General features: G+C 37.9%; 1 protein-coding gene across 1 annotated transcript; it reads right to left on the bottom strand.

Annotated features, from left to right (window-relative positions):
* Nucleotides 1–27,279, bottom strand: TDRP (testis development related protein). The gene is made up of 4 exons (XM_015622289.3): nucleotides 27,085–27,279; nucleotides 14,911–14,970; nucleotides 5,526–5,629; nucleotides 1–3,300 (listed from the first exon to the last, which is right to left on the bottom strand). Exons 1-4 carry the CDS (start codon nucleotides 27,190–27,192, stop codon nucleotides 2,955–2,957), a joined length of 618 nt encoding a protein of 205 aa, XP_015477775.1. The 5' UTR covers nucleotides 27,193–27,279; the 3' UTR covers nucleotides 1–2,954.

The raw sequence follows: 27,279 nt of genomic DNA, 5'->3' as shown, positions 1-27,279 counted from the left end.
CTTCAGTTCAAACTAAATCTTTATTCATATGGAAAATACTACTTTTCTTTTTGCAAATGATGCTAATAAATAAAAATATTCAGAAAGAATTTTGCTCAGAGCTAAGTGACTAAGTAACAGCCACGCAAAGCTTTTAATTCCCGTTAAAACCACGCCAACAATCATGCATATTGGCTAAGAGAAAGCAATAGAAACTATGTTTTATTTTGTGCAATCTTATCATACAATCATAATGCTACCTTCTTCTAAAACATTTCACATAGATTGAAAAGCAATTTCAAAACAAATATTAAGGGACATATTCTACACTTATTCCACATATGGAGCTGTGTATAGCTTAAGCTCTCAACATTTAATGTAGTTAAGCATCTAATAAAGGTAAAAGATGAAAGGACCCCATTCTGAAAATTCAGACACATTTATAAACATGAGAGAAGGAAAGCTCACACCAGTGAGTTCTCGACAGACAAATACATTATTAAAGCATAACAATAAATTATATTAAATTTAATAATGTTGATCCTTAAAATGGTTATTTATGAGGAAATATCACTTAAAAAGCACACCAAAACTTTTATCACTAGGAGTGAAAGTGGAATTTTACATGTCTCAATTTCCCACTTTTGTTTTATAATAGGCTTCAGATTTGTGAGCATATTTTTTATCATACATCTAAAAACAAATTGAAAAAGATTGCAGTTAAGCTGTGCATCAAACACATCATCAAGGTGAGAAACAGGCACTTGACAGTATAATGTGCAAGGCAAAACCCTTACTGGTCACAGTATAAATAGTTTCTTCAGGAGGGAAATTAAAAGTTCTCAGTTCATCTTTGAGAGCAAAATATTAAGGGCTGCTAACAGACCTTTTACTGTACTTTCAGATCAGCACCAACAACCAAATTAAATACTAGCTCATGCCTTAGAGGGTACTCCATAAACTATAAAATGCAGCATACTTTACCCAAGAATACTAATTCATTCCTATAAATAACCTCAGCATACATACTTGCCCAAGGTAAAAACAGAGTTTACTCACAGACTAAACAATGCAATATAAATCCTAACCTTTTCTCCTCTGTAAATACTTTTTAATATCTAATGCAAACTTTACAAGTATATTTGTCAGTTGCAAGATTCTGTTTTGTCACACAAAACATCACCATTCTTTTTTGTAAACTTAAGAACAATGCCTTTTAGCATCCTATCAATATTGGGGAAAAAAAACCAACCAACTAAAACCATTTTGCTACAGTTTCCCTCCAGGCACATCTCAGCAGGAATCTCCAAAAAAAGCTATGCAGGAACTGCAAGCCAGAAAACTCTACATTAATTGGAGGAGAGAAGAGAAAGAGCGCTAAGGGAGGAGTAATGTGGCATAACAGAAACAAGCTTAGAAAAAAAGTGCATGCATCCCTTTTCATCAGCATAAGCTTCTTGCAAAAATATGTTTACAAGACATCTGTTATATAAAGATCTGTACTTTCTTGTAAAAATGCTGATTTTCTCTAACATGCTAGCTTCATCTTCTGACTGCACTGGCCATATTGCTAGACAGTCAAGTTTCAGTTCTATTACACCAGTTTAACAATCAGGAGAGAAAAGGCCTACTGTTCATTCCTCATGGAACTTTTGGTTTGATTTTTATTCATGAATGTTAAAGTAGTCTTTGTGTGGGTCACATAAACAAAACAGAAACTTTGGATCTGACATCAGCTGCACCACTAGTGAGAGACAACATACTAAAAAGAGGCACTTTTATTAGTCATATATACATTTCAAATCTCAAGTTTAACATTTCACCTTCTTTTACCAAAAAATCAAAGTATCAGTAGCTAATAAGATGGAACTTTTCAACAAAAATGCTTCAGAAGTTGTGTACATGCACATACTTGCAATGGCTCAGTTACTCAGCTACCCTGAAAATGCCAGAGTATAAGTCAATCATTGCATATGAAGTGGGAAGGAAGGAAAAACACAGTCAAAACCAAAAAAGATTTTGTAAAACAAGGATCAGCTGTTGTAAAAAAACAAAAACATAAGCCCTTCCATAAGAAGCAACTTATTCTTAAATCCAGATTCAATATTCCTCCAGAATAACGAGATCATTTTACTCTTTATTCAATCCTGTTTTCCAAATTTTCAATCATTTCTATTTTTGGCATAACATACATCTTAAAAACTGAGAAACTTAGCTTTGTCAAAAAAAGTTCAATATTAAAAAAAAACAACAATCCAACAAAACCAAAATACAACAAACAACAACAACAAATCCCCACTGGAAAAAAAAGTATCCAAGACACAAAAAGACCCCAACTCTGGAAGTTTTTTTTCTGGAACCATTTGACCCAACTGTAGGTGACAATCTGTAATGGCAGGAATGACATCAGAATGTATTTTCCCATGTAACACAGAGTACAGCACAATGTGACAGTAAGCATCTTGTATGCACAAGCTGAAGCATATGCTGAGGCCGAAGATTTGGAAAACAGTACAAGCACTCTCCCTGCAAGCAACACATTGGTATTCTTAGTTAAAAAAGGACAGCATCAAAACTAAAATTCTGAATGGCTCTCAAATACAAGAAAATAAGCAGGACCTCAAGCTAGTGGAAGTTCCTTCATAAGGCAGTCAAATTTACAACCAGTGTATACATTCACTAAGGAATTACATTTTTTTTTTGGTAAAACCAACAATCTGGCATACTGCAGAGTCTGAATGTGAAATATAGGCACAAAATAGATTCTCTACTTTTTTTTTCAGTGTGGAAAACATAGCTATTAACAATGTAATAAGAAAATTTACTATCAGGTGAGCAAAAATTTGTAACAATCTGAATAAAACAAAGTACTGTATAAAGGTGCAATATTGAGCAGATTTGATTTTGGTTTAAACATGTGAGTAAATCATGGAACTGTTTTCTTCTTATATATAAAGTATTTCACACTACCAGTATCATTCTAGCTCTTCCCAGTTGTCAGTAAGGTTACCTTTGCTTTGACGTCTAATACTAACCAGCTTTCCAGCTGATTTAATACTCCACCTGGAACTGTTTCCTGAGCTGGCCAGGTTTGTGTATTTTGTGGAGCCTTTGGTTTCATCTTCCCAGCCTGACCAGGCTGTATAGTCACTTAAAGGAGTTGCTGCATCACTGGTAGAGTCAGCAGTGGTAATCTGTGGTGGTTCCCATCCCTCAATCTCATCTGGTTTCCTAGATGGAACATTCTGCTTTATCACCAAACTGTCCCAAAAACCTGGCTTCTTTTCAGACTTCATCTCCTCCTTTAATTTTAGGTTTGTTCTAGAAAATAACAATGATGTGGTGATTAATTCCTTCATTTAACAATGTACTTAGTAGTTATTAATAAACATTCAATTGTGATGAATGTTCACAAATCATCAGCCTGTGGCAGCACATCCATTGCTGTCAGCTTCAGGAAAAACACTCTCACATGCACATGAACCTAAACATGACAGAATCTTGCAATGATATATCAAAAGAGGACTGATAATGGTCATTTTCTATTACAAGAGAATTGACACACCACCATCCCAACCCCATTCCTCTAGGGTGAATTCCACAGAGCTGCCTTTGGAAACGTACAAAGTATTTTGGGATGCATTTGAACAATTTAGGACTCTAACCAAAAAAAAGCAAACAAACAAAAACAAATTTAAAAAAACTAGGAGTATGGCAGTAGAAGGAGTATGAAAATGTTCTAACACCAGCTTTAACACTATGTTACACAGTTTCATACACCTGTTACCACCTTGCCAGTTAAAACTTATACCCTAAAATAGTTGATGTGCACAGTATTAGAACTTTAAAGATACCAGGTTTTTTATTAACATTTTCATAAAGATCCACACAATAACATGAAAACAGCTGTTTTATATTTCTGGTAAGAACTCACAAAATTCCCCTCCCAAACCTAAAAAATAACTGTAAGTTCTCTCTCAGATATTTGAAAGGCTACTCATATTATTACTTCTCTTATCCCATTAAGAATCTTCAACCTGAAAAATTTTGCAATGTGAAATATTTAAATTACAGAATGTCAAATGTTTATGCATAACTTTATATGTGGGATTATGTATATAATAAAATATCACACCACAAGGGAAGCTTGAACACCAGGGTGAAAGACATTGAACCTTTAGGGTTCAATGAGCTAAAAAGCAAATTGAAAACATAATCTGTAGTAGCATATCAATTCCTTGGCCACAGCTAAACTCACCATTGAATCTCTTTTTAACCTTTATATTAAAAAAGCTTTGTTTCATTAATGAAAGCCCAGCTCTGTCATATTTAAACAGAAGCAACTCAACCAATACCTTTAAAAATCACTTTTCCTTTACTGGATTTTGAATTTATGATTTCTCAGAACTTTCGTCTTGCTAAAATCAGCCACAGACTCCAAATATTTTTCTTGTATTGTAAACAGCACACTTATAAGCTGCATGTGTCTTTAAAAGTAAAAATCATGGTATATAATTAAAGGAAAATATCCTAAACTTAAAAAACAGACAGTTCTCTTTAGTAATACCAAAATAGCTTTCTACATTGGTGGTAACTCTGTTACCATACTTCTGCTCTCTTCACTGTATTACTTGATTCTTATATTCAGCATCAACTGCAAAACATTATTACAGGAGCCTAGCATCTTAATAACACCCATAAAATTGCACAGGGATAGTGGCAGGGAACTTTCGGGAAGTTTTATGGAACAGGCTCAAATGGAAATAAAATATATGGATTTATATTCTAAATTGTTTATTTATCTACATATACCCCCTACATGTCTATATATATATATATACACTTTCATTCTGAAACACATTTACTTCAATGTAAACTAGAGACAAAGCCTGCTACAGCAAGTTTTATCAAAGCTAACGTTTGGCAGGAGCAGATCTACTGCTATGTGGTACACTTGGTTTGTAACCAAAGTAGTGAGGTAGCACATGTAGCCTACAGATAGCTGCAGTAGGAAGATGGTCTGTCCTGGAAACGTGTTCTGTCCAGGGACCTGCTCTGACCTTACCGGCACACAGCTGTGCCAAAACACAGCTCAGTGCCAACAGGGAAAACTTGCACATCCTAGTACAGCACTTAACCTTTCTAGGTGTAGTAAGACTTCAAAAGAGAGAGTAAAGCATGTAAAAAAGGGAATTTGTAAATTCAACCATAATTAATCCCTAAGAGGAAAGTGAATGACCTTTTTACTCACAAGGCTTTACTACTTTTCTACAGTTAAAAAATTATTACACAGCTAAATTCCATTTGCTTCCAGACAAACCTAAAAATGCTAAAAACATCATCTGTCCTTTCCTAATACAGCATGCCTCATTCATTGTAAGCTTAATGTATATATATAGCTTTGCCCATAAACCTTTCTGTGTCAATTTGACTTCCAGCAATTGGACACTGCTGTTTCTCAGCATCCAGCCCCATTACTTTGCACACCTATTTTCCATTCCAGAGGGTGTATTTTAATAGCAGATAGACCAAATGGTTTCACTCACCCTTTGGATTTTGGAGACTTGCATCCTGCTAGCAATTGCTGTTCATCATCTTTATTGAACATAGACGTCACTTCCTTCCAACCCCGAAAACTGGCACCTTGAACCTACAGAGAGAAGTAAATTCTCATCAGTGTGACAGACTTAAAGCACGGAGTGGCACTGCCACTGCTGACGCTGGGGCTGGCAGGCAGCCATCGCTGTGTCTCCTGCATGTGGTGCTGCTGGCAGCGAGCGACTCCAGAGAGCTGCAGAGGATGGCCGTGCTTGGGAAAAGAGCTGGTCCAGTTACTGCAGCAAGAGCTCTTCCTTGCTGAGCCAACAACACAAATGCTTGGTGGTTTTGTGATTGTCACTGAGTACAGCTGGGCTACGCTTTAACGTATCACAGTACAAAAGGAATCTAGGCAGCTTTAAAGACAGTCTAAAGGGCTTCAGTAAATAAGAAATGAAGCGAATTGTCATGTCTAGAAAGAGTCACAACAGAGGACACCCACATGCATTATGAAACTCTTCAGACTGAACCTGTATTACACATATTGTCCCTCTCTGTAACCACTAAACATCAACTTCCAGCCGTTCAATCAAGAAGGGTAAGAGCACTGGCTCACCAGTGCAGTAAATATGTGGCACTGGTGCACTACAGTGTGTTCTCTACATTTACTGTGACCACTAAACATTCAGCATAGATTCCTTTTTTAACTTTAATAAAGGTTTGATTCTCCCTCCCTCAAGGTGAAATAACTAGGTATAGGTTATTTCTATTTTGATAGCATACTCGCAAAAACACACACGTGTGCTGAGCACAGAATTTGCTCAAAAAGTTGCTGCTCTTCATCACAGGATCCAGCAAGAATGGCAGTGATAGTCTGTCAGTGTTACTTGACTATATTAAAAAAATATATGATACATTATGAAGTATAATAACACAAAAAAACCACAGTTGTCAAGACAAGCATGAGGTTTTGGCAAGGGCATGCACTAATAGGACAAAGGAGAATGGCCTTTAGATGAAGGAGGGTAATTATTAGAATTTCTAAATATTAGAAATTCTTTACTTTGAGGGTGCTGAGGCACTGGAACAGGTTGCCCAGAGAAGTTGTTGATGCCTCATCCCTGGAATTGTTCAAGGCCAGGTTGGATGGGACTTTGAGCAATCAGGTCTAGTGGAAGATGGCACGTGCCTATGGCAAGAGGGTTGGAACTAGATTTTTAAGGTCCCACCCAACCCAACCCACTCCATGACTATCATCTGTTATCTTACTTGAATTCTATTATTTCAGGCCTTTTTGGGAAAGAACCTTTGCTTCCATGGGCAAAAACACAGCTACAAGCTGCACTTAATAACTTTTTCTTCCCTTTAAACTGGATGATGCAATTTATAGATAGTCTCCTTTCAAAAATGATGTTTCATCAAGTCATTCCCACCTAATAAATTCGCTGATTACAAAAAATAGAACCACCTTGTTACTAGTTTTCAGATAGCAATTTAAGACATAAAACAGGCTTAATTTAAATTATATGTGCCTTTAAAGAACAACATTGATGAAATGCTTGGAGAGAAGCATTTATACACACACATTCAATGGAACAAAAAGGATAAACATGCACATACACCTTCTTTAATCTAGATCATCATACACACTTCACCAATGCAATCCCAACCTTTGCTGCACTGTCTGGATACCCAAGAAATGCTCCAAAGAAAAAAAAAGAAAAAAAAAAGAAAAAAAAAGTACCTATATCTAGCCAGAAGCTTTCTATACTTTTTAACTTAAGATTTCTTTTCATTTTAAATTTCATTTCTCCAATTCTGATTCACAAATATCTTTAAGAATAATAATGAAAAAACTTCTATTCATTGACAAGTAGATAGCACTCTATCTGTATGTAAATCACTATCTATGTACACATTGTACTATTCCTTCCATATTTTCATGTCCATGGCATTTGGTAGGTACATGCAAGGCTAATAACTGATTGAGTCTTCTCTCAACTAGTCCTTACGAGAAATGTACACCTAACATTTAAGATACACTTCCAGTACTTACTTATTTGGGGTTTCCAAAGGAAATGCTGTCAGGATAATCTGCATAAGAACACCAGTGTCCAAGTAAACCTTATTTTGCCAATATGTGATATAACTCATTGCACAAAGCCTACTACATATTAAACAGACTAGGCTGAAATAAACCAGGAAGTGCAAGAGTAAAACCAGAACCTCTGCCTACCATTCCTAAGCCTCCTCTTCTACACCAGCACCCATCTCCTGAAACATCTTTTCACTCCACCGACCAGGAGCTAACAGCTCACTCTTGATTGTCTTCCCAGTGGTAGCATACTCCAGAATTTAAACCTTAGTGAAGGAGGAGGTCAAATACATATTTCACACTTCTAGAAGCTTTTTTGTAACTACTGAACTGTTTTTCAGACAACAATCTTGTTTTTTGACTACTGCTGTCATGCAGCTGCCACATAATAACGAAATTCCTCAGAGTAAACTGCTGCGTTTCCATGTTTCATTTAAAAGTTCTTTAAATACTTTTAACCTACTGACAAGTGCAGCTGGAACAGTTACAAACGTATCAGCTGGTAGGTACAACTCAGGAAGGAGATCAAGAAGTCACCATTCCCTGGAACCATCAGTTTGACATGCAGCAGATGTACCAAAAAGTGCTGGGAACCATCACAAGAAGAATTAGATAAATTCAGACAGGAGATCCATAAGTGAATACCTACTATTTAAAGGGGTACACATGATTCTTGATGTTAGGGGAAGAGGCCCCAGCCATGTTATGCTCTCCCTGAACACTATCTCCTGTTGCAACAGTCACAGATTTCCAGAATCTAAATCAGCTGGGAATCACTTTTACAGCCTTACAGAGCACCTGGAGAATGACCCATATCCCAGCACATTCCTTGCAATGGATGTCAAAGGAAGGTCCGTAAGTAAAGATGACACTTCAGTAAGCTGACTCCTCACCACACTGGAGACATGTTTTATGTAAAACTATTAAAGTTATGCAAAGTATGAAAACACAGTACTGATATAGTCTTAAAGCATCAATCCACCAGCAGAACTTCTGTATTTCATTTTTATGATCTAACTCTACACAAAAGTACTACTCCTAAAATTTTCTAGAAGGTTTATAAATGTAACTCAAAAAGTTTAAACTATTTTTCCCTGTGTCATTGGAAAAATAAATAATTCAACATTCAGAGTTCACAAAACTTACAGATGGAAAAGACCTCTGGAGACATCTAGTCCTACCCCACTGCTCAAAGCAGGGTCACCCTCAGCAGATTGCTAAGGACCATGGACAGCCAGGTTTTGAGTAGCTCCACAGCTGGACAATCCATAACCTCTCCAGGACCTGTTCCAGGGCTTGAAAACCCTCATGGTAAAAACTATTTATCTTAATTTTAAATTCTATGTCTCTATTCCAGTTTGTGTCAATTGCCTCTTGCCTGTTCACTGAGCACCCTGAGAAGAGTCAGGCTCCATCTTCACATTCTCTCTGCTGCTGGTGTACAAGCAGAAACCTTTCTTATTGCTCACCAGATTTCACTCTAGGTGGGTTTAACCCTTCCTAACCCCACCCCTGCATATTCAAAGAGTTTCTATACTTGACCCTGTTTCCACCTCTAGTATGCCTCCTTTTAACGCTTGAGGTTTTACAAGAATATCATGTTCATGCCTCCTGCCACCTTTGCTTCTTTCTCTGCCTGATGGCTTGGGCTTGAGCTTGGAGTAGGTGATCTTTGAAAATCAAAGTTGACTGACAGAACCAAGTGTACACTCAAAACCAGGTTACAAAAAAAATTCTGTGCAATGCTCACGGGACAGCTAAAAAAAAGAAAAGGAGACCACTATTAAGGAAGAAAGCACTATTACTGACTACAACTGTAACATCAGATGTTAGAATTACAGGACCACATTGGATGCTGCAGCCTACTAGTTTACAAAAATGTCAATGAGAAACAAAGCAGAAACTTCTCAAGATGGCATTTCAGTATTCTCTGAAGTAGAAACACAGACTGGTCTCATAGCAGTTTGACTATGACAGCGAAGAGTATGCCTATCAGAACAGTAATTAATAAATTTTCTCCTGTATCTTCCACTTTGGGTTGTGAAAACCTGTGCAGCAATGCCCTGTGCAATCACCTAAAAGAATCAGTAAGAACCAAAATTAAACATACATATTAATCCATCAACTGGCAAATTATTGAAAAGCCATCACGGTCTGTTCCAACTGGTATCTTAAGAGCTCATGCCCAGAGCACAGATTCTTTTCCTTCAGCTCCTTCTAGCTTATGAAGTACATTTTTCCCACCATGAGAAAGCTGCCATTTAGTTAGTGAATCTTCTGAAACTGGGAGTACAAGCAGTCCCTCCTAGAACATCATGCAAAGGATGCGGTCTGTATCCCTGGTCAAGCTGTCTGCTGTTTCTCCTACTCACTCCTCACCCCTCTGCTTTGCCAGTGCTTCAGTATCAGTGTCCATCTGTCAGGCAGATCCCCAGAGACAGAGCATCACAAGGTGCCAGATCTGGTTTATCAGATACTGCTGCTGAAAAGGGTCAAGGCAGTTCACTGCCTGCTCACTGATACTGCCCTTCCTTACGCTATGGATTTGTACCTGTGTGATGCTGTGGAAAACCCGTTCAACTACTTAAGCCAGCAGAAATCTATCTGCCTCATTTTTTGCATTCTTTTAGGTTAGTGCTAAGAATCAATTCATTAAAGATAAAGCATGTGGAATTTAGGGGCAATAGCACCTTTTTAGTAGCAGCAACTATTATGACATGTGAAGCACCCTCTGAAAACTGTAGTCATCTATCACCTTTCTTCCATAATCGGAGCTTTGTACATACAATATGGCTCCCACCAAACCCCTAAACTTCACTTTACTCTCAACCTTCACAGTAAGACTTCAGCTGTTACCTGTACTGATTCAATTAATAGAATTAACTCTATACAAATTGTATATGTTGACTGCAATTTTTCTTTCTTTAGATAAAACAGGGAACAAATGTCTACTGCTAGTTAACTTTATAAAATGCCCCAGAACTGGTCAGGACCCCTTAAATTGGAAGTCTCCAAAACTGATAGGTATTATTACAAAATATTACTTTAAGGACACCAGTTTTCACCTCATCAACAAACTCTGATGAATTTGTTGATGACTCCTATCTTCCCATAATAGGTAAACAGGGAAAGACTTATAAATGAACAACCAAAGAGTCCACTCTATAAACTAAAATAGCTTAATCCTAAAAGCAAATTTCAAAAGTGTATTACACCCCAAAAAAGTATGCAGATACATACTAAAGAAGAAGATGTTGCAAATTTAACTGAAAACAGGAAAACTTGTGCATCAGATGGATGTGGTTAATACAGATTGTCTTAAAATGGGAGTGACAAAAAAACATGGAATTCAATCAAGTCAAAGAATAATAACAAGATTTGGGTCACAGAGTTAGAGATACAGACAAGCAGTTTACAAAGCAAGAGATCCAAATATGTTAGAACTTCACCCTGACTGCATTAGGAGTGGGTACTGGTACTTGTATTATATTCCTGCTAGACTCTTCTACTTCCCAACTGCTAGGCCAGCAGGGCTCTGGAGCACAGAAACCACTCTCTGCCAGCTAGAACAAGCCACATGACAGAGTCTTAGCAAGCAAAATGAGCAATTACAGGGCGTTCTTGCTGTACACCTGCAGTGAGAACCAGCACGTTCAATACCATTGTGTAGTTAAGCAGCTAATCCCTAAAAAGTCACTGCTCAGCATGTATGAAATGAGATTTCCAGAAATTTATATTTGGACTATGTTTCAGCAGACCTTCACAAGTATTTCCAAAGAGCATTGACAACTGGTGAAACAAAATTCTCTAGCTAAGTAGAGGAATTTCACAAAACACTTGCAGAATCTTTTATAAATATAAACAAAAAGAACGGATTTTCCTCTTGACCTTGACTGAGAAGAAATAATTGTTTGTTCCAGTTTCCCTCACTCCTCCCCTAATAAAAATGAAGCTAAAATAAAAAGCTAGAGATAGAATTTTGCATATAAGTACCTTATAGTTCAATAAAATTTTAACTGCTTAACAGTTAAAAAAACACCAATCAGCTTTAATTACAGAAGCATTGTTCCCAAATGACAGGAAACATCTTCAAAATGAGCAAGAACACAGATAACTGAAATTTAAAAACCAACTCCCCTCCAAATTTGTCTTACAGATATGAAAGCACTGGTGGTGGTGGGGATTTTCTCAAGTCAGCCGACCTCTGATGTGCAGACCAATGGTTCTTGTTGTGTATCAACACCCTTGAATCCTTCTCAGCAGGGCTGTTTCCAATCCATTCTCCACCCATTCTGTACTTGTGCTTGGGACTGCCATGACCCAGCTGCAGGATCTGGCACTTTTGCCTTGTTGAACTTCATGAGGTTCACACAGGCTCACCTCTGTCCTGTCAAGGTCCCTCTGGATGGCATCCCTTCCCTCCAGCTTGTTGACAGTATCACACAATTTGGTGCCATCTACAAACTTGCAGAGGGTGCACTCAATCCCACTGTCCACATCCCCAGCAATGATGGTAAACAGGCCTGCTCCCAACCCTGACCCCTCAGGAACATCACTTATCACTGGCCTCCACTTGGACATCAACCCACTGACCATAATTCTTTGCATGTCATACATGGCAATTTCTTACCTACTGAATGAGCTATCTGCCAAATCCACGTCTGTCCAATTTAAAGACATGGATATTGTGCAGATTCTCTGCACAAGTCCACATAGATGACATCAGACACTTTTCCCTCATTCACCAATGCTGCAACACTGTCATAGAAAGTCATCAAATTTGTCAGGCATGATTTGGCCTTAGTGAAGCCATGTTGGCTGTCCCAAATCCCCCTCCTTATTTTTCACTAGCCTTGGTATAGTTTCCAAGAGGATTGGCTTCATGATCCTGCCTGGCACAGAGATGAGACTGACCAGACTGCAGATCCCTGGTATTCTTTATTTCCTTTTTTTGAAAATGGGGCCATGTTTTCCATTTTCCAGTCAGTGGGGACTCCACTAGATTGCCATAACTTCTCAAGTATGCTATATAGTAACTGACCCACTTCCTCCACCAGCTCCCTCTGGACCTACAAATGTATTCCATCAGGTTCCATGGATTTGTGTACATTAAGGTTCTTGATATATTTTGTTTCTCAAAACTTTGACTTGTTTCTAAATCTTGCCTAAAACCAAGTGCAGATGAAGTTTCTACTGTACTTTTAATTCAGAAGCTGAGCATGAGCATGTGAGACCCCCAAAGATTGAGTTTTTCAGAGGCCAAATCACAGAATCATTTAGGCTGGAAAAGACCTCTGGATCATTGAGTCCAACCTGTGACCAAACACCAGGTGGTTAACCAGACCATGGCACTGAGCGACTTCGGCTGTTCCTTGAACACCTCCAGGAATGGTGACTCCATGACCTCTCTGGCCAGCCCATTTCAACGCTTAACCATGCATTCAGTGAAGAAATTCCTCTTGATGTCCAACCTGAGCCTCCCCTGATGCAGCTTGAGGACATTTCCTCTTGTCTTGTAGGCAGCTAATTGGGAGAAAAAGCTAACCACCACCTGGCTACAACCTCCATTCAAGCAGTTGTAAAGGTCTTCCCTGAGCCCCCTTTTCTCCAAGCTAAATACCTCCTCACAGGACTTACTCTCTAATTCACACACAGGGTGTGAACACGTTCCAGATTTCTGCATTTTGCAGAGCACCACTGGAGCATTCATGGTTCCTCACTTTGAGAGGCCACTGGAAAAGCTGAGGCACCTATATCTGCCTTTCAAGAGAGATGTGATGAGAGAGAGCTAGAAAAATTCAGCACTGCAATCAGCCCATCCTCATTGCTCAGTAGGCAGCTTCCTGTAAGAGCAGGATCTAAGACCACTTTCCAAGCTCCACCTGCAGCCTTTAGGACTAGCTCCCACTTTTAGACCTCTATACCTAGGTCAAAGGTCTTCCTCTACAAATAGGCATCAATACTGTCTTTAAACTCAGGCTTTAGAGAAGGCTGTCTCCCCAAGGAGCACACACACTATTCATCCACTACTTTCAAGAAATTTGTTGCTCTTCACCATATTGTTTCAACATGGAGACTGTTTTATTCATGACATGTGCCTACTGGAAAGGCCACATATGCAATTCATCAGCTTTTTATGAACATATTAAAATGTTAGAACTTCTGGAATATCACTGTACTGACAACTTCTAAGACAATAGAACAACCAAATAAAATACAGAATTGTTTTTAGAAACAGAAGATGAGAAGGATAAGGTGCTTTCTTGAGAATACATTTTTTATGACCAGAGGATTTTACTTTAAAAGACAAAAATATTGCAGCTCAGTGCTTTACCTAGTAACATTTCTGTTTTTTTAAGTCAGAACACACACTTAGCAAGCCTTCCTGAATGACTAAGAAAGGGGAAAAAAAGTTTCAATAGAAAGTAGATTAGTTTTAAGATTCTCTCCTTAAACATTTATCATCTGGCATAAAATATATGGTAATTTATGTTTTCATAAAAAAGAATATATTTCTTCAAAAGGGTAGAAAAAGATAAAGTACAATCTGACTTCTATTTTCAGTGAAAATCATGCTGGATATGAAGTAGAACAAAAAGAAGTAACAGAGAGAGATGTTCAGTTTATACATATTAATGTAAAGTATCCCATTACACTAATGAACCTATTTTAAAATACTTTTCTTTATACCTATGGAATTTCAAAACACGCTCTAGCTTATCTTAATAACTTCCACTTCTTTCATCTTCTACTAATGTATTTTAAGAACATTAAAGAAGATTCTTGGACACATATCAAGGTAAAAAAAATATTAACATGCATGCCTACTTCTCTTTCCTGAAAGAGATACAAAATAAAATTCTTAACCTCCTGCGCTCAGAGAGCCAGTGGAGCTACACATAATGGAATAAGCAACCCCAAACTCTTCTACTTTTCATGTTTTTATTGCTAGTTTCAGCTAGAATTTACTGCTTCTTTAGACTTCACTTATTCCTGTAGCTTCTTATTTTCATTTTGTGTTTTAATAGCAACCACTGAGAAGAAAAAAAAAATACCAGGATACCTTCCCCTCCCCATTAATGAAAGCAAATAAGGAAGATTTCCAACTAATCCTGCACTACTAATATCACTTCAAAGAGAACCCCATGACCAAGGATCATACGTAATTATAAAATCATCAATGAACTATATAAATTCCTCAATCAGCTGTCCATGAAAAACTGGCAACTTTCTAACATACATGGACTGAAATATATATATGATATTAAATGTTAAATTTTCAAAGAACAGGTATTTACCTTTGTTGCAAGGTGTGACACTGAAGATGAAACTTCATCATGAAGAAACTGGTCTTTATTCTCAAAAGAAGGATAAAGATAAAAAAGGCCCATAGTCAGTTTTGGTTTTACAATTAGCACTGACACATTTTAGACTATTCACAAATGCTTTTATTCTATTTGGCACATCATAAAAGAAAATTGACAAAACATGATTAGAACACAAAACTAAGTAAACACCACTGCTAAAATACAAATCTGCACTTAGAATGATGAAAAATCAAACCCTTACTGAACCAAAAACCCCATACCACAAAAGACCCTTACATCATAAAATATTCAGTACAATTAGTTTGATTTTATCTTAATGGTAGTATCTTAATTTTTTGGATCTGCACTAAGTTTCTAAATACTGTAGTAGATGATAGTTTATGCATTGTCTGTGGGCTGGGGGGAGAGAATGTACCAGGATTTTTTCTTCCTTCCTATTAAAAAGCTTTACAGTTCCTTAACTCAGAGAAAGGCTTTCTTCCACAATCCTTTCCCATCCAAGCACAACTGTAGATTTCAGAAGAAAATTAGAGTGCTAAAGACGCCTGTAAAGGTTATTTGGTAGGGAAGCATTTCTGTCCATCTCTGAATTAAACTGCTATGTTAGTATTGCCAGGCCCTCCTGTTACTATCAGTGATCTCCTCAAGACATGGCAAGTAAGATCATTGCTGGGAGTACTTTAGAGGCCAAAGATAAAGGAAGTGGGACACAGAATTCAGGAAATCTGCAATTTTCAATTTCTTCGCTCTGTGTCTTAATGAGGAAAATGTTATCTTTTTTTTTTCCTCAACATATTACTCCAAATACAAACAGTCCCAAGTATAAAACCAGAACAGCTACATATGACCAAAAAAATTTAACCTCAGTTTCAGGGAAAAAAAAACAAACAGATTTAAAACAGAAAAGTGGAAAATGCCTTTGAAGCAGCAGTTTCACAAAATCTCCAGTATTTAGTTTGATCCATATTTTGATTACACCACCCAATTACTGTTTTAAAAATCAAATTTATCAACTCCTTCCTTTTCAACTAAAGTAAATGCTAAGGAGTTGATATGCACTCCACATGCACAAATCCCAAGACACCTAAAACACTTATTATCCTGGCTCCTACACATTGCCAAAGACCTCCTTCACTTTGCTAACAGACTCAAAAAGAGGTGAGAAAACCAGCAAAAAAGTGTTACATATTTCTAGTCATGTGGGGGTCCAGATGTACCAACTTCATTTTGACCAGCTTCAAATCCCATGTATTTAAAAAAATACATATTTACTTATTTACATTTCTTTATATATATTTATTTACATACTAATGTTTCCATTTACTTTATGGGCAATACTTCATATTATACAAGGGACAAGGATAGAGCATTTCTAGAATAGAGTGTGAAGACCACTGCTTTATACTTCAATAGTATTTGTATGTTGGAATAGAATGAGCTGTAGATAGCCAGATTTACTTGCTGGGGTGGAACACAAAGTCAGGAACTGCTATTATCATTCAAAATGAGACTATTACTTCCTGTGGATTGCAACAAGTTATTTAACTTCCGAATTCAGCTAGCTGTCTAACACGGGAGGATTGTATATGGGATACCAAAAACAAAAACATTAAGTTTTGTGTAGCTCTCTCAAGCTAAATTCAACTACTTCCACCCCTTTTGGCTTTTTTATTTCTCTACTTTTAAGAGAAGCATTGGCAATGTTTTAAAAGGAAACAGCTCACACATACTATTCAGAAGTGTCCCTCTTTCCCCTCAACACTCTCAGCTCTCAACTTTTGAATGAGGTTGCACAGTCCTAAACTTAACATGATGAAGTCTTTGCTAGGACACAGGGAACGAGCTAGAGAATACATCACCTGTTTTATCCAAATTTTTCCCAAGAACAACAAAAAATCAACAAGAACTAGGAAAGCTCCAAGGGGAAATATGGTAAGAGGAGAAATTCTCAAACATCCAGAGCTGGCAGAACTATCAGTTTCAACAACCAACAATACTACCTCCAGAACAAACAAGATAGTGTTAGTACCTTCCAAAGAAATAACACCTCTCATTTTAATTCTTCCAGCTCTCCAAGTATCTTAGGAAGGAAAATAAAAATACAAAAGTGCATAAAGAAATCATGTGCCAGAAGAGAGAATACAGAAGATGGAGTGTGAAGGCATACAGCCTCTAGCAAGGCTGGGCACAAGGAAGTGAAAATGCAAGGCATTTTCACAGTGAAAGATTTTAGGGTGAAACCATGGGATGCCAAAAGCACCTTATAGGGCTAGGGAGTCAGCATAATAAAATGTGAATACCACTGTCAACAAAAGATGTCATTTACAACAAATAGAAGACAAAAAGGGTTATTTATTTGCTTCTTTTAAAAAGAGACAAGAAAGACTGGGTTGCTGTATGAATACAGTGTTACTACTCATGGTTACACAAAGTGGTACCTCCTAAGGAATGAGACGTGCTTTTGCAGCAACTATACTCACACAACCCAGGCTGATGGTAAGCGGACAGCACAAAGTTTAAAGAGACTAAATAGAAAGATTGAAATACATTAAAAACTCAAGAAAAACTGGTGAGAATCTAATCCCCCAAAATACATTTTTTGGGGCAGAAGACCAATCAAGTATTCATAGCATCCTTTTAAATACACTGCTGAAGAAAAAGTAGACTGAGACAATGGCAGAGTGCTTGTGATGTCCATCCATATATCCCATGCATTGTTCAAAAACAGACTGTAGGTTTGAATTCAGCCATCTCCAAAAGACTAGATTTGAAAATGTTTTGTGGAAAATCCATCCTTAGGGAAAGCAGAGATAAGCAGACTAATTCCACACAGCAGGATAAGAGCAGGAGAGGAGCAGGTATAGAGGTTCAAAGACAGCGATGGCCCACATGGCAGCGAGGGACCTGTGCACCTTGCAGGAAGGATGGGCTTTGTATTAAAAAAAAAAATACAGAGGGAAAGAGCAGAAGGAGGGAGGGGACCTGTGCCACGACTGAGAAGAACCCACAAGGAAAGATGAGAGATCACTACAACCATCTTCCCTTGTAACTCACAGAATAATTTGAATTTTTAAGTGATACACATTAGTACACCCTTCTCCTGATACATATTCCCTACTTCTGTTACCATTCTGATATGAGGGAGCCTATGATTTGGTTTATCAGTTTTCTTTAGAGGACAATCTACTGTGCAGCTACATGTAAAGAAAGATCATCTTCACTCTTTATCATGCTGTGTAACACATAGCAATGCTGAACGCTTAAAAATTATTTCAGAATGTTTTAGTCTGGCTGGTTTACAGTTATGACAATTCCTTGCTTTACTTCAATTTCAAAGAAAAACCTAGACTACGTTACAGTATTTAGATATCTCTAGGTGAAAATGCTAACTCTAGTGGGAAATGCTGATCAGCAGCTTGAATAGCCCTCCAGTTCTGGCAGGGGAAGGTTGGTATGCACAGCATGTTTTCATAAGGAAACAAGCGCCCTTTTGTTGGACATACTGCAAACCATAAGGTACTCAAGGGACTAATTCAACTAGCACACAAACCTTTTTGTACAGAGATCAAAATTGTAATCTGCTTCCCTCAGCTTCCTTTGTGGTAAAGTAATTAATTAGTCTCTTTAGATCATTCACTTTTATAATTCAGACCAAGATGAAGAATGCTGAACATCAAAGAGTTAAGGGAAATAATAGCATCATTTCGTCCTGCATGCCCTTCTTGTGCTCTAGTAAGTAAAATGGCATATTATTGATTTTCTCTACCCAGTTGTGGGAGCTTCCTATCGTGCACACAAATACACACACATTAGCTGTGCAAACATAAGAGTAAACAAGCTATTGTTAAAAGAGTAGGTACTTTTGGGACAAATTCTCACCCTTCTACTGACTTATTGCATCCCCTCCACCTATCATCACATCTCATCAAAGACAGTGTAATATAAAGTCTATCTGTCATGTCTGTATGTGCAAATTAGTTTATGTACCACAAATGTTATCATTTAAGTGGAAAAAAATCCCCAAACAAACAGCACCTGAAGAGATACGCTCCAGGGAAGAATTTAACATAATCACCAGTACTCCACAAACCCTACTAAATAATTTAGTGATAGGAGAGGGGAAAATTAAAAAAAATAAAAATAAAAAAAATAAAAAAATCACTCAGGAAATCACAAACCTGAGTGTCAACCTCTGAAGTTGGAAAGATTCCCGAAACACTGATTACAAACCACCAACTACATATACATAGCCTGACCAGAAACAACACAGATTGGGAAGAGGAGATCACACAGCCAGATCACCACCTTAAAATAAAGCTAAAAAAAGAAAATATTTCCTTGGGTTTGAGAAGGATCTTAATATAATGTAAAATGAAATAAACAAGACTAAAGCTGTTTATTAATGCAAAAGTCATTCTGCTTATCTAAGTTTAGAACTGAATCAAAACCAATGCTAAATACACTCAAACATGAGGAAGAAAGTTATCAGGAGAAGATCAGTGGCATTTGGCCTCATTTTTTTGCTGCACCTGTAATATAGACATGGAAAAATTCAATGTGTGGATATATGCTTTCTGAGTTAGGAAATGGATGCAACAGGGATCAAATGTAAATGGGCACTGAAACAACTCTACTACTTTCAATATTCCTTTAACACAGCTGAAAAACAAAGCTGAATTGTACATGAACACCCCCACAAAACTGAACATGCCTTTAAGGAAAAACAAGAGTTTCAATTTTAACAAATAAAGACTGCATTACTCAGTCATACAGAGCATTCTTCTTGGACATGAGGCTATGTGTTCAGCAGAAAAACTCCAATGCTGAACTGTGAATTGCCTCTGCTCCTTTCTGGGAGAGATAGCCTAGACTGAGATCGAGATAATGTGATCATCCTCTTCCATATTTCATCTAATGCAAGATCTCCATCTTCCATTTGTATGTCCCTAAAGCAATGAGTGAATCAAACAAGCCATCTGGGCAGGTGGTATAAATGGACAATTTCCTTTTAATGTCACCAATGAGAAGTATTACCTAGGCATTTCTAAAGTCTTGCTTAAGAGCAATTTGGTATTTTAAATTAATTTTTTTCTCTTCTATACACAATACTTGTCCACACCAGACTGCTCCCCACACTTAGAAAAAACATCTTTATTATGACAATTAATTATCTAAATAGTGACAGTAACTCCTATGCTGCAAGTTTCCTCTGCCAGTCTTCAGCAAAAACTAAAAACACTTTTGTCGATAAAGAAAAATAAAACGTAAAATATAAGTCTGTTGAATAATATACATTAATTTTGGCATACATTTTGTAGACAACACTAATTCGAAAACCTGCTTTTAAAATGTAATTAATCAGATCTTTTCTAAAAGAACTTATTTCACTCCACTTACTTTAAAAAGTCTGTGTGACTACTTCAGATATAAGAGACAACCCACCCAACATATTTAAAAATGTTTCCATCTTCTATGGTCCAGTCTCTCATAACTGTCTACTATTCACCAGACCAACTGAAAGGTGAAAACGTAGAGAAACTGTTTCCATCTTTTAAATAATTTTAATTTATTCAGTATTAATAATAAAGACGATGCTCTTTTCTTTAGCATCCACAGCTGTTAAAAAACTTGCTTAGCATTTTCAAACTGTTTCATTCAACCACTTCAGTTATTGTTTCACATTCCATTACATTTTAAAACAGAATATCTAAATTATTTCCATATTTTTACTGTCAATTGATATAAATGGCCAAGTGTACCAGAGAAGATTAATTTCAGAATATAAGTATTTACACAAGAATACTTCTCTGGTTCTGCATTTTATTAGCATTACAAAGAGAAACATTGGAACACCAGATTCCTATGCTCTCTGTTTTTACATCAATACACAAGGTTACTCTACTAAGTGTTCATATTACTGTGCATCTCTGTACAAAGAGATTATAACACATCTTACTTAGACTTTGCTTCTCCGAAATATTTTTGGAAGAATATTAAAGATTGATCCCCTTAAAATATTTAAAAAGCTCATCTGTCATTTAGAATTTTTAGTTTTAACTAATTTATAATATTTCACATATGTTTCATGAAATGGAAACAGCTGTATTAACATCAATAAACCATCAGAGTTAAAGCTGAAACAAATAAGGTCAGATAATCAATTTTAATTCAATTTCTGTAATGATTCAATTATTCCAGTGAAGTTTTCAATTTTGATGAAATTTCCAGCTGAAAATCTATCAATTATTTTAACAACTTAGCCATAGCAGAGGTTTATATTTTCTGTTTTCTTATCCAGAAAACAAACCAACAGATGCTAATTCAAAAGACAGTAGCTGACATACAATTCTTACTCAGTCATGGAATTTGCCATTAAACTACATGCCTCCAATAAAGGTCTTGGATGAGTAATGGCCATATTTTCCTAGTACAGTTTCTGCAAAATGGGCTGAATGCATCATTTTTAGTTACAGTGTTCAGCACACACATACAGCTTCCTTTTGAAATGTGGCTTTAATCACACGTGCAGTGATCACACAGACATTTTCCTGGAGCTCCTCACAGAGAACCAGCAGCAAAACTTGTTGGAAATGTACCTTTGATGATGACAGAGCTGAAAGAAAGTCTACCTAATAAAGTGTTCATCAACTTCTAGTAACTCTACTTATGTTATGGATGTCCTCACACCATCTGGCAAATAAAAGTGAGGAAAACACTATTAATCTACTTTAACAGTAAAGAATTAAAATGATTCATTCATTCTCAAAACCCATTACATTTTACTTTGTATATTGATGGTAGAAAGTCCAGCAGTGGCAGGAGAGTATGGCTCCAGAAACCCCACAAAACCCCAAGAAGATGCAATAAATAACTTAGGGAAAGCAGACCTCGAGCAAAGCTGTAGAGCAGAAGATGATGGTGGGAGTGGATGATTCTGTGTCAGGCTGGAGGGGAGCAGGGCAGACACGGCTGCTGCTGGCAAACCCAGGCAATCAGAGCCAGTAAAGCAGAACTGGCTCGAGGAAAGGTACAAGTGATAAAAATGACAAATGGGGGGGAGGAAGGGGATGTACTAAGAAAAACCTTGAAAGCAAGGACAGAGATTTAAATGCAAATTTCCTGAAACAAAGGGAGGCCAGCCGAAGAAATGGAATCTGAAGGATGAGGAGGACTTAAACTTTATGCCATAAGCAACAACACAGTATCAGCAATGGAATTTTCAGGAACTAGGGGATGGGAAACCACAGCTTAGGTATTAGAAGCTGCAGAAGAAGTAATCACCATCAGTATGGGAAGTGAGGGTCTGCACAAGAATTTCAGCAGTCTAGACAGCAAGAAAAAATAATAAATTTTAAAAAAATTTAAAAATAGTAAAGTCTAGGACACAAACTCTCGCAGAATAGATAAAAACCACCAACAACCTGCAGGTTATAGGCTTGGATGAAAGAAAAAAAATACATATCTGTAATAGGAGACCAATGAGAAAATGTATGCTTTGTGGACTTTTAAGAGTCAGAATAAGCCAATAGAGAGGGGATAAGAGGTGAGAAACAGATCTGATCCCAGTCAACTGTGTAAAAAATGACAGTATAAATTAAAAAGTGAAGCACCTCAAAAATGAAAAGGATTTAAAACTTAGAAAGCCTAAAGCCCCAAAAGACACTGTCAGCTCTGCAGAGCTTCAGAAAGACCCTGAGAAAGAAACAGGACCCACTCAAGAAGCTGCTGAAAGATTCTATGACAACAAGGAGGAAAAGCAAGAAAGGCAGGCCAAGGAAGGCTCAGGAAAGTCTTCACTGACAGTACCACAATCTAATGTTCAAGAACGATGACAGAATTCAGGTGATGGATTTTAGCCAGGAAAATGCCACTGAAATGTCACAAGAACAACTCCAATGATGAGGAAAAAGCCAGGCTAGCCGAGAGGAGAAGGTATGATAGGATTATTAGAGTTCTGAAAGCAAAGCCTGAAAGACACAGAAATGGCTAGAAAGTGAAGGAAAAGCATTAACTGGATTAACATTTTCCACTTTGCTTTTTTTTTAAATTAAAAAATACCCTTATTCAACGTATTAGTAAAAAAATAAGAAATGCTGCTCAGCTCCCACCCATTTCTGCAGGGCTTGTCTGAGTTCAACTCACTCCAAGATGAAAGCCAGTATTAAAATTGTACCAGACACTTAAACACCTTCATTAAAAGAGATAACTAAAATTCTCTATAGCCAAACTTCAAACATCCTGAGCAAGTCTAAACAAAATTCAGCATAAAACATGTTTTTGCACACATTGTCTTTGAACATAACAAAAAATACAACTGGGGAGAACAGATCAAGGCTAAGGTTCTGAAATATTTTTACATGAAAGACAGAGTTTCATTAGATAATATAGGTCAGCCTGACACCCATCCCCTCCCTTAATATATAGATGAATTTTAACGTGGAGTGCCATTTTACGTCAGAGTTACACACGATATTGACACAGCATTGACATCTCTGAGAACTGATTAGATGGTAGGATTGCAACAAGGAAAATGTAGCACAACTGCCAAAACAATGCCTTCCAGAAATCAAAACCCAGCAGTTTTCCCTTTCCAAAAATACAACTACAGTTTGAAACATAATGACTATATTCCAAACTGAACACAAGTTTGGCATGCACCACTGTACATTTCTAGCATATTTTAAGAAAGACACACAAAAAGCACATTAATTTCATCATATGTGCATACTATTTATGCATGTCAAGTTACCTTCATGCTTTAATTGTAACTTAAATGAATAAAGCACCTTCACTGCATAAATTAAAAATACTTATGCTTTAAAGCATAAATTAAAATCAACTTCTAAGATACAGTCTAAAACTGTCTGGTCTAAAAAAACCTCACAATAATCCCCACATTTATTTACACAAGTACTGTTTTAAAATTTACTTGTTTTTCTTATCTCAGGAAACACCTTACTATTTTAAATAAGTGTTAACAATTCAAAGTACTTGAATGTATGCAGAAACTTTTGCTAAAAAGTGGCCAGAGGCTGACAGTTCCCTCCCTTGCAATTTTCATGTTCTAAAATTTGTTTTTGTTCTCCCCTGGAATGAAATCAAACCATTCTGTATAACACAAAACCAGAACTGTCAAAACTATTTTTTTTTTTAGATCAAACTAGGCTTTTCTATTTAAGAACTACAAACATCTACAAATTCAAATGTCTGCTTAAGCCCAGATCAGGCTTCCATATCTAAATAGGATGATTAAAATTGCTCAAGTAACAAAGGGTTTTTTTATGTTGGGCTTTCTTTTTTTTTTTTTTTTAACTTATAGTAGACTAATTCTTTGTTGCTGTCTGCTACTGCAATGTCCTAATTATTAGGTTGCACAGTGAGAACTCCTTCACTCTTTCTCTGCTTTGAAGAAACAATATACAGCACCAACATTTCATTACACTGGAATACTTTCAATGTGGTTTGCTTTAATGACATAGATGTGACTACCAATTTCTTGCCTTTGAAGTAAGAAGTTTCAGCCTTATTTATAGCATGAATGGTAGAAGCTAAGGATTTTCTTCCCACTTGCTTATTAAAAATGAAAATAAAGACAGAAAGATGGTTGTTGAGAAAAAAACATACCATAAATCAAAGTCAACACACAATGACTCTGGTTCATCTTCTCTTTTACCTAATGATGCATCAGAAAAGGAAATTAAATCTAACAGTCAACTTCTGCATGAGATCTAAAGCTGGTCTTCTTAATTTACTAAAAAGCACTCACACTAATTATCTGGATTTTGGCTCTAACAATAAAAAATTAGGGAAGTCCTGGATTCCTCTCATCTTGATGAGGTAATCCTTCATTCACAGCAGGCTGTACCGTAACAACTTACACACATACTGAGGCATCCTCACGCACAGCTAAGGTACCATAAGAACTGCCCCTGTAACTCCTCCAAGCTCTCATGGTGCTACTGTCCTCCTAAGCCAGGGGTGGGCTGAGACAGGTCAGGATGCAGCAGCAGAGAGTGCAGATCATTACCAAATCCCTCCACACATCACTGGATTTCACTCCTTTACAATCATATTATTGGGAGAAAAACAGGATCTGATGAAACATCAGAAATTTCAAACATTAAAAGCAAGGAACATGAACCAGATCAGCTACAACAATCTGAACAAGTGCATTTGATTCCCACGGCACCTGTCCCAGCCAAAGTTTAGATACATTGTACCTATGGCTTACCTAAAAGCCACCTTGATCATGAGAATTGCAATGCCAATCAAGTGGTCAGAGCTTTCTATGTAGTCTGTTTTTCCTTAAAGTGTACATAAACTCTAAAATGACTACTGCTAAATATTTTGGGCAGGGTGTTGCATTCCTTTCAAGAGATTTTAACAGGCTAAATAACTGATAGCTTATAGTCTTCACTCCAGCCTCTGTACCAAGCTACATTACAGTTGTGCTAACCTTACTGAATCCTTCATCTTCAAGAATATTTCATTTACTGACTTAGAATAATTTTGTTCGCCTTCCACCTCCCAACACTGTAAAGGAATTTTCTCAAAATTCATGAAAATGCAAACCTTTTGCACAAGAAATCATTGTCATCACCATTATAACTTGAGATTTCAACTAATGGAAGAGAGGCTCAGGACAGCAAAAGACAATTGGAGTGGACAAACTAAAATAAACAAACTCCAGCCTCTGTCACTAAAGTAGAGGGCTGGGAGAATTGTCCGGACAAAAGTCTGAAGAATCCTCTCCTGACTGGGAGGCTACAGTCAGGAGCCTCAGAGTGAGCTTGGACCATTAGTGGTAGAGAAGAGGAGCAGTGAAGAATCAGTGGGGTTTACTGGAAGCTTTTGGTGACCTTTGGTGTTCGAGGAGGGTGTCAGGAGGTGACCACGTCTACAAGGGCTATGACAGTACAAGCCAGCAGCTTAGCAAAACCTGTGGAAGCTTACAAGCTCCTGAGGATAGAAACTGTAGGAGGCAGAGGTTAGATGTTGTATGAGAGGTTGGGGGAGATATTTCAGGTAACCTCAAACCCCACAGTCCCCCTTCCTCCACTGAAGGGGGTCTTAGAAATGACTGTCCAATCTTCCACTGGAGAAGATCCTAGTCATCCATGACTCCCCACAGCTGCTGTCAAAGAAGCAGCAAGGGCTATGGCCCTACTGTTTACTGTGCAGGGGCAAGGCAAGGCTAAACTGGTGATTGTGGATGCTGGAAGATGGAGAGAATAACTGCTGTGACTGGGAGAGGCTGCTCTTCAGCAGCTGCCATACACATTGACAACCCATAGCACTGTCAACCAGAAACTCTAGGTGAGGATAATTTATCCCGACACACTCCAGCTCTTTCAGCAAGATAGGCAAGATAAATATGGGATAGAAAGTTGGGAAGGCTCTAGTACCTTCTTTTGAAAAGAAACTTCACTGTTTTGCAACCCTGGGCAACTGCTTACTTCAGAACCTCTCATTCAATATCTAAAGTAACTCTGTGGCAACAGAAGATCAGCAATGAAGCTGTACTGGGCAGCGTAACAGGCTTCTGAGCTGGATGGATGCCTAATTGCTACCAAGTTTTTGAAAGCAAGTCAACAAACTCTTTTTTTAGTTGTTTTCCCTGATACTCAACTGATACCCTTCCTTTCAGGTTATAGTTGAGAAAGTCACTGTTATTTAACTTAACAGCAAAAGCTTTCAATCAAGATTGCAGCTTTTTAAAGATCATGAACTACCATTACTGAAACCATAGAAAAAAGCAATCCTGCCAAAACATCAGTGCTCTACACAAATAAAGTTATGTTCTTAAACATCCTTGTTTAATGTATTGTGCTTAACAGATGGGTTCAGTGCCTCTGCCTGGGAGAGAAGGTAACCTGCGGTATGAAGCCACTGGAATGAAGGACAGCAAGTCGCAGCAACGCCGGAGGCCGGCTGCTGGAAGGAAGCAGAGGTGGATAGGCCGGTCAGCACCCCAAAAATCCGGCTGACAGTCGCACGATCCCCTCAAACACTCCCAGCTCCGAACAGAGCCAGCTTGCCGGCACATCAGGGTGGGAAAAGTGATTACTCATGCCGCCGGAGAGCAGGGCAGCGGGAGCGGGGCCGAGCCTCACGACCCCTCCGAACCGGGCTCCGTGCTCCTACCTGGGGGGCCGCGAAGGCGGCGGCGGGCGGCGGCCCGCGGGGACGCGTCTCCTCCTCCTCGGGCGAGTCGTCCAGCAGAACTTTGCTGCTCTTGTTGAGCTTCCACATGGCGGGCGCGGGGGCGGCCCCGCTGCGTCCCGGCAGCGAGCGGGCCGCGGCGGGAGCGGGCACTGCTCCGCAGCCCCGGCCGGGGCG

The sequence above is a fragment of the Parus major genome, chromosome 3 (genome assembly GCF_001522545.3).
Source record: "Parus major isolate Abel chromosome 3, Parus_major1.1, whole genome shotgun sequence".
Lineage (NCBI taxonomy): Eukaryota > Metazoa > Chordata > Aves > Passeriformes > Paridae > Parus > Parus major.
Note: the sequence above shows the minus strand (reverse complement) of the source record. Positions and strands in the feature narration are given on the sequence as shown.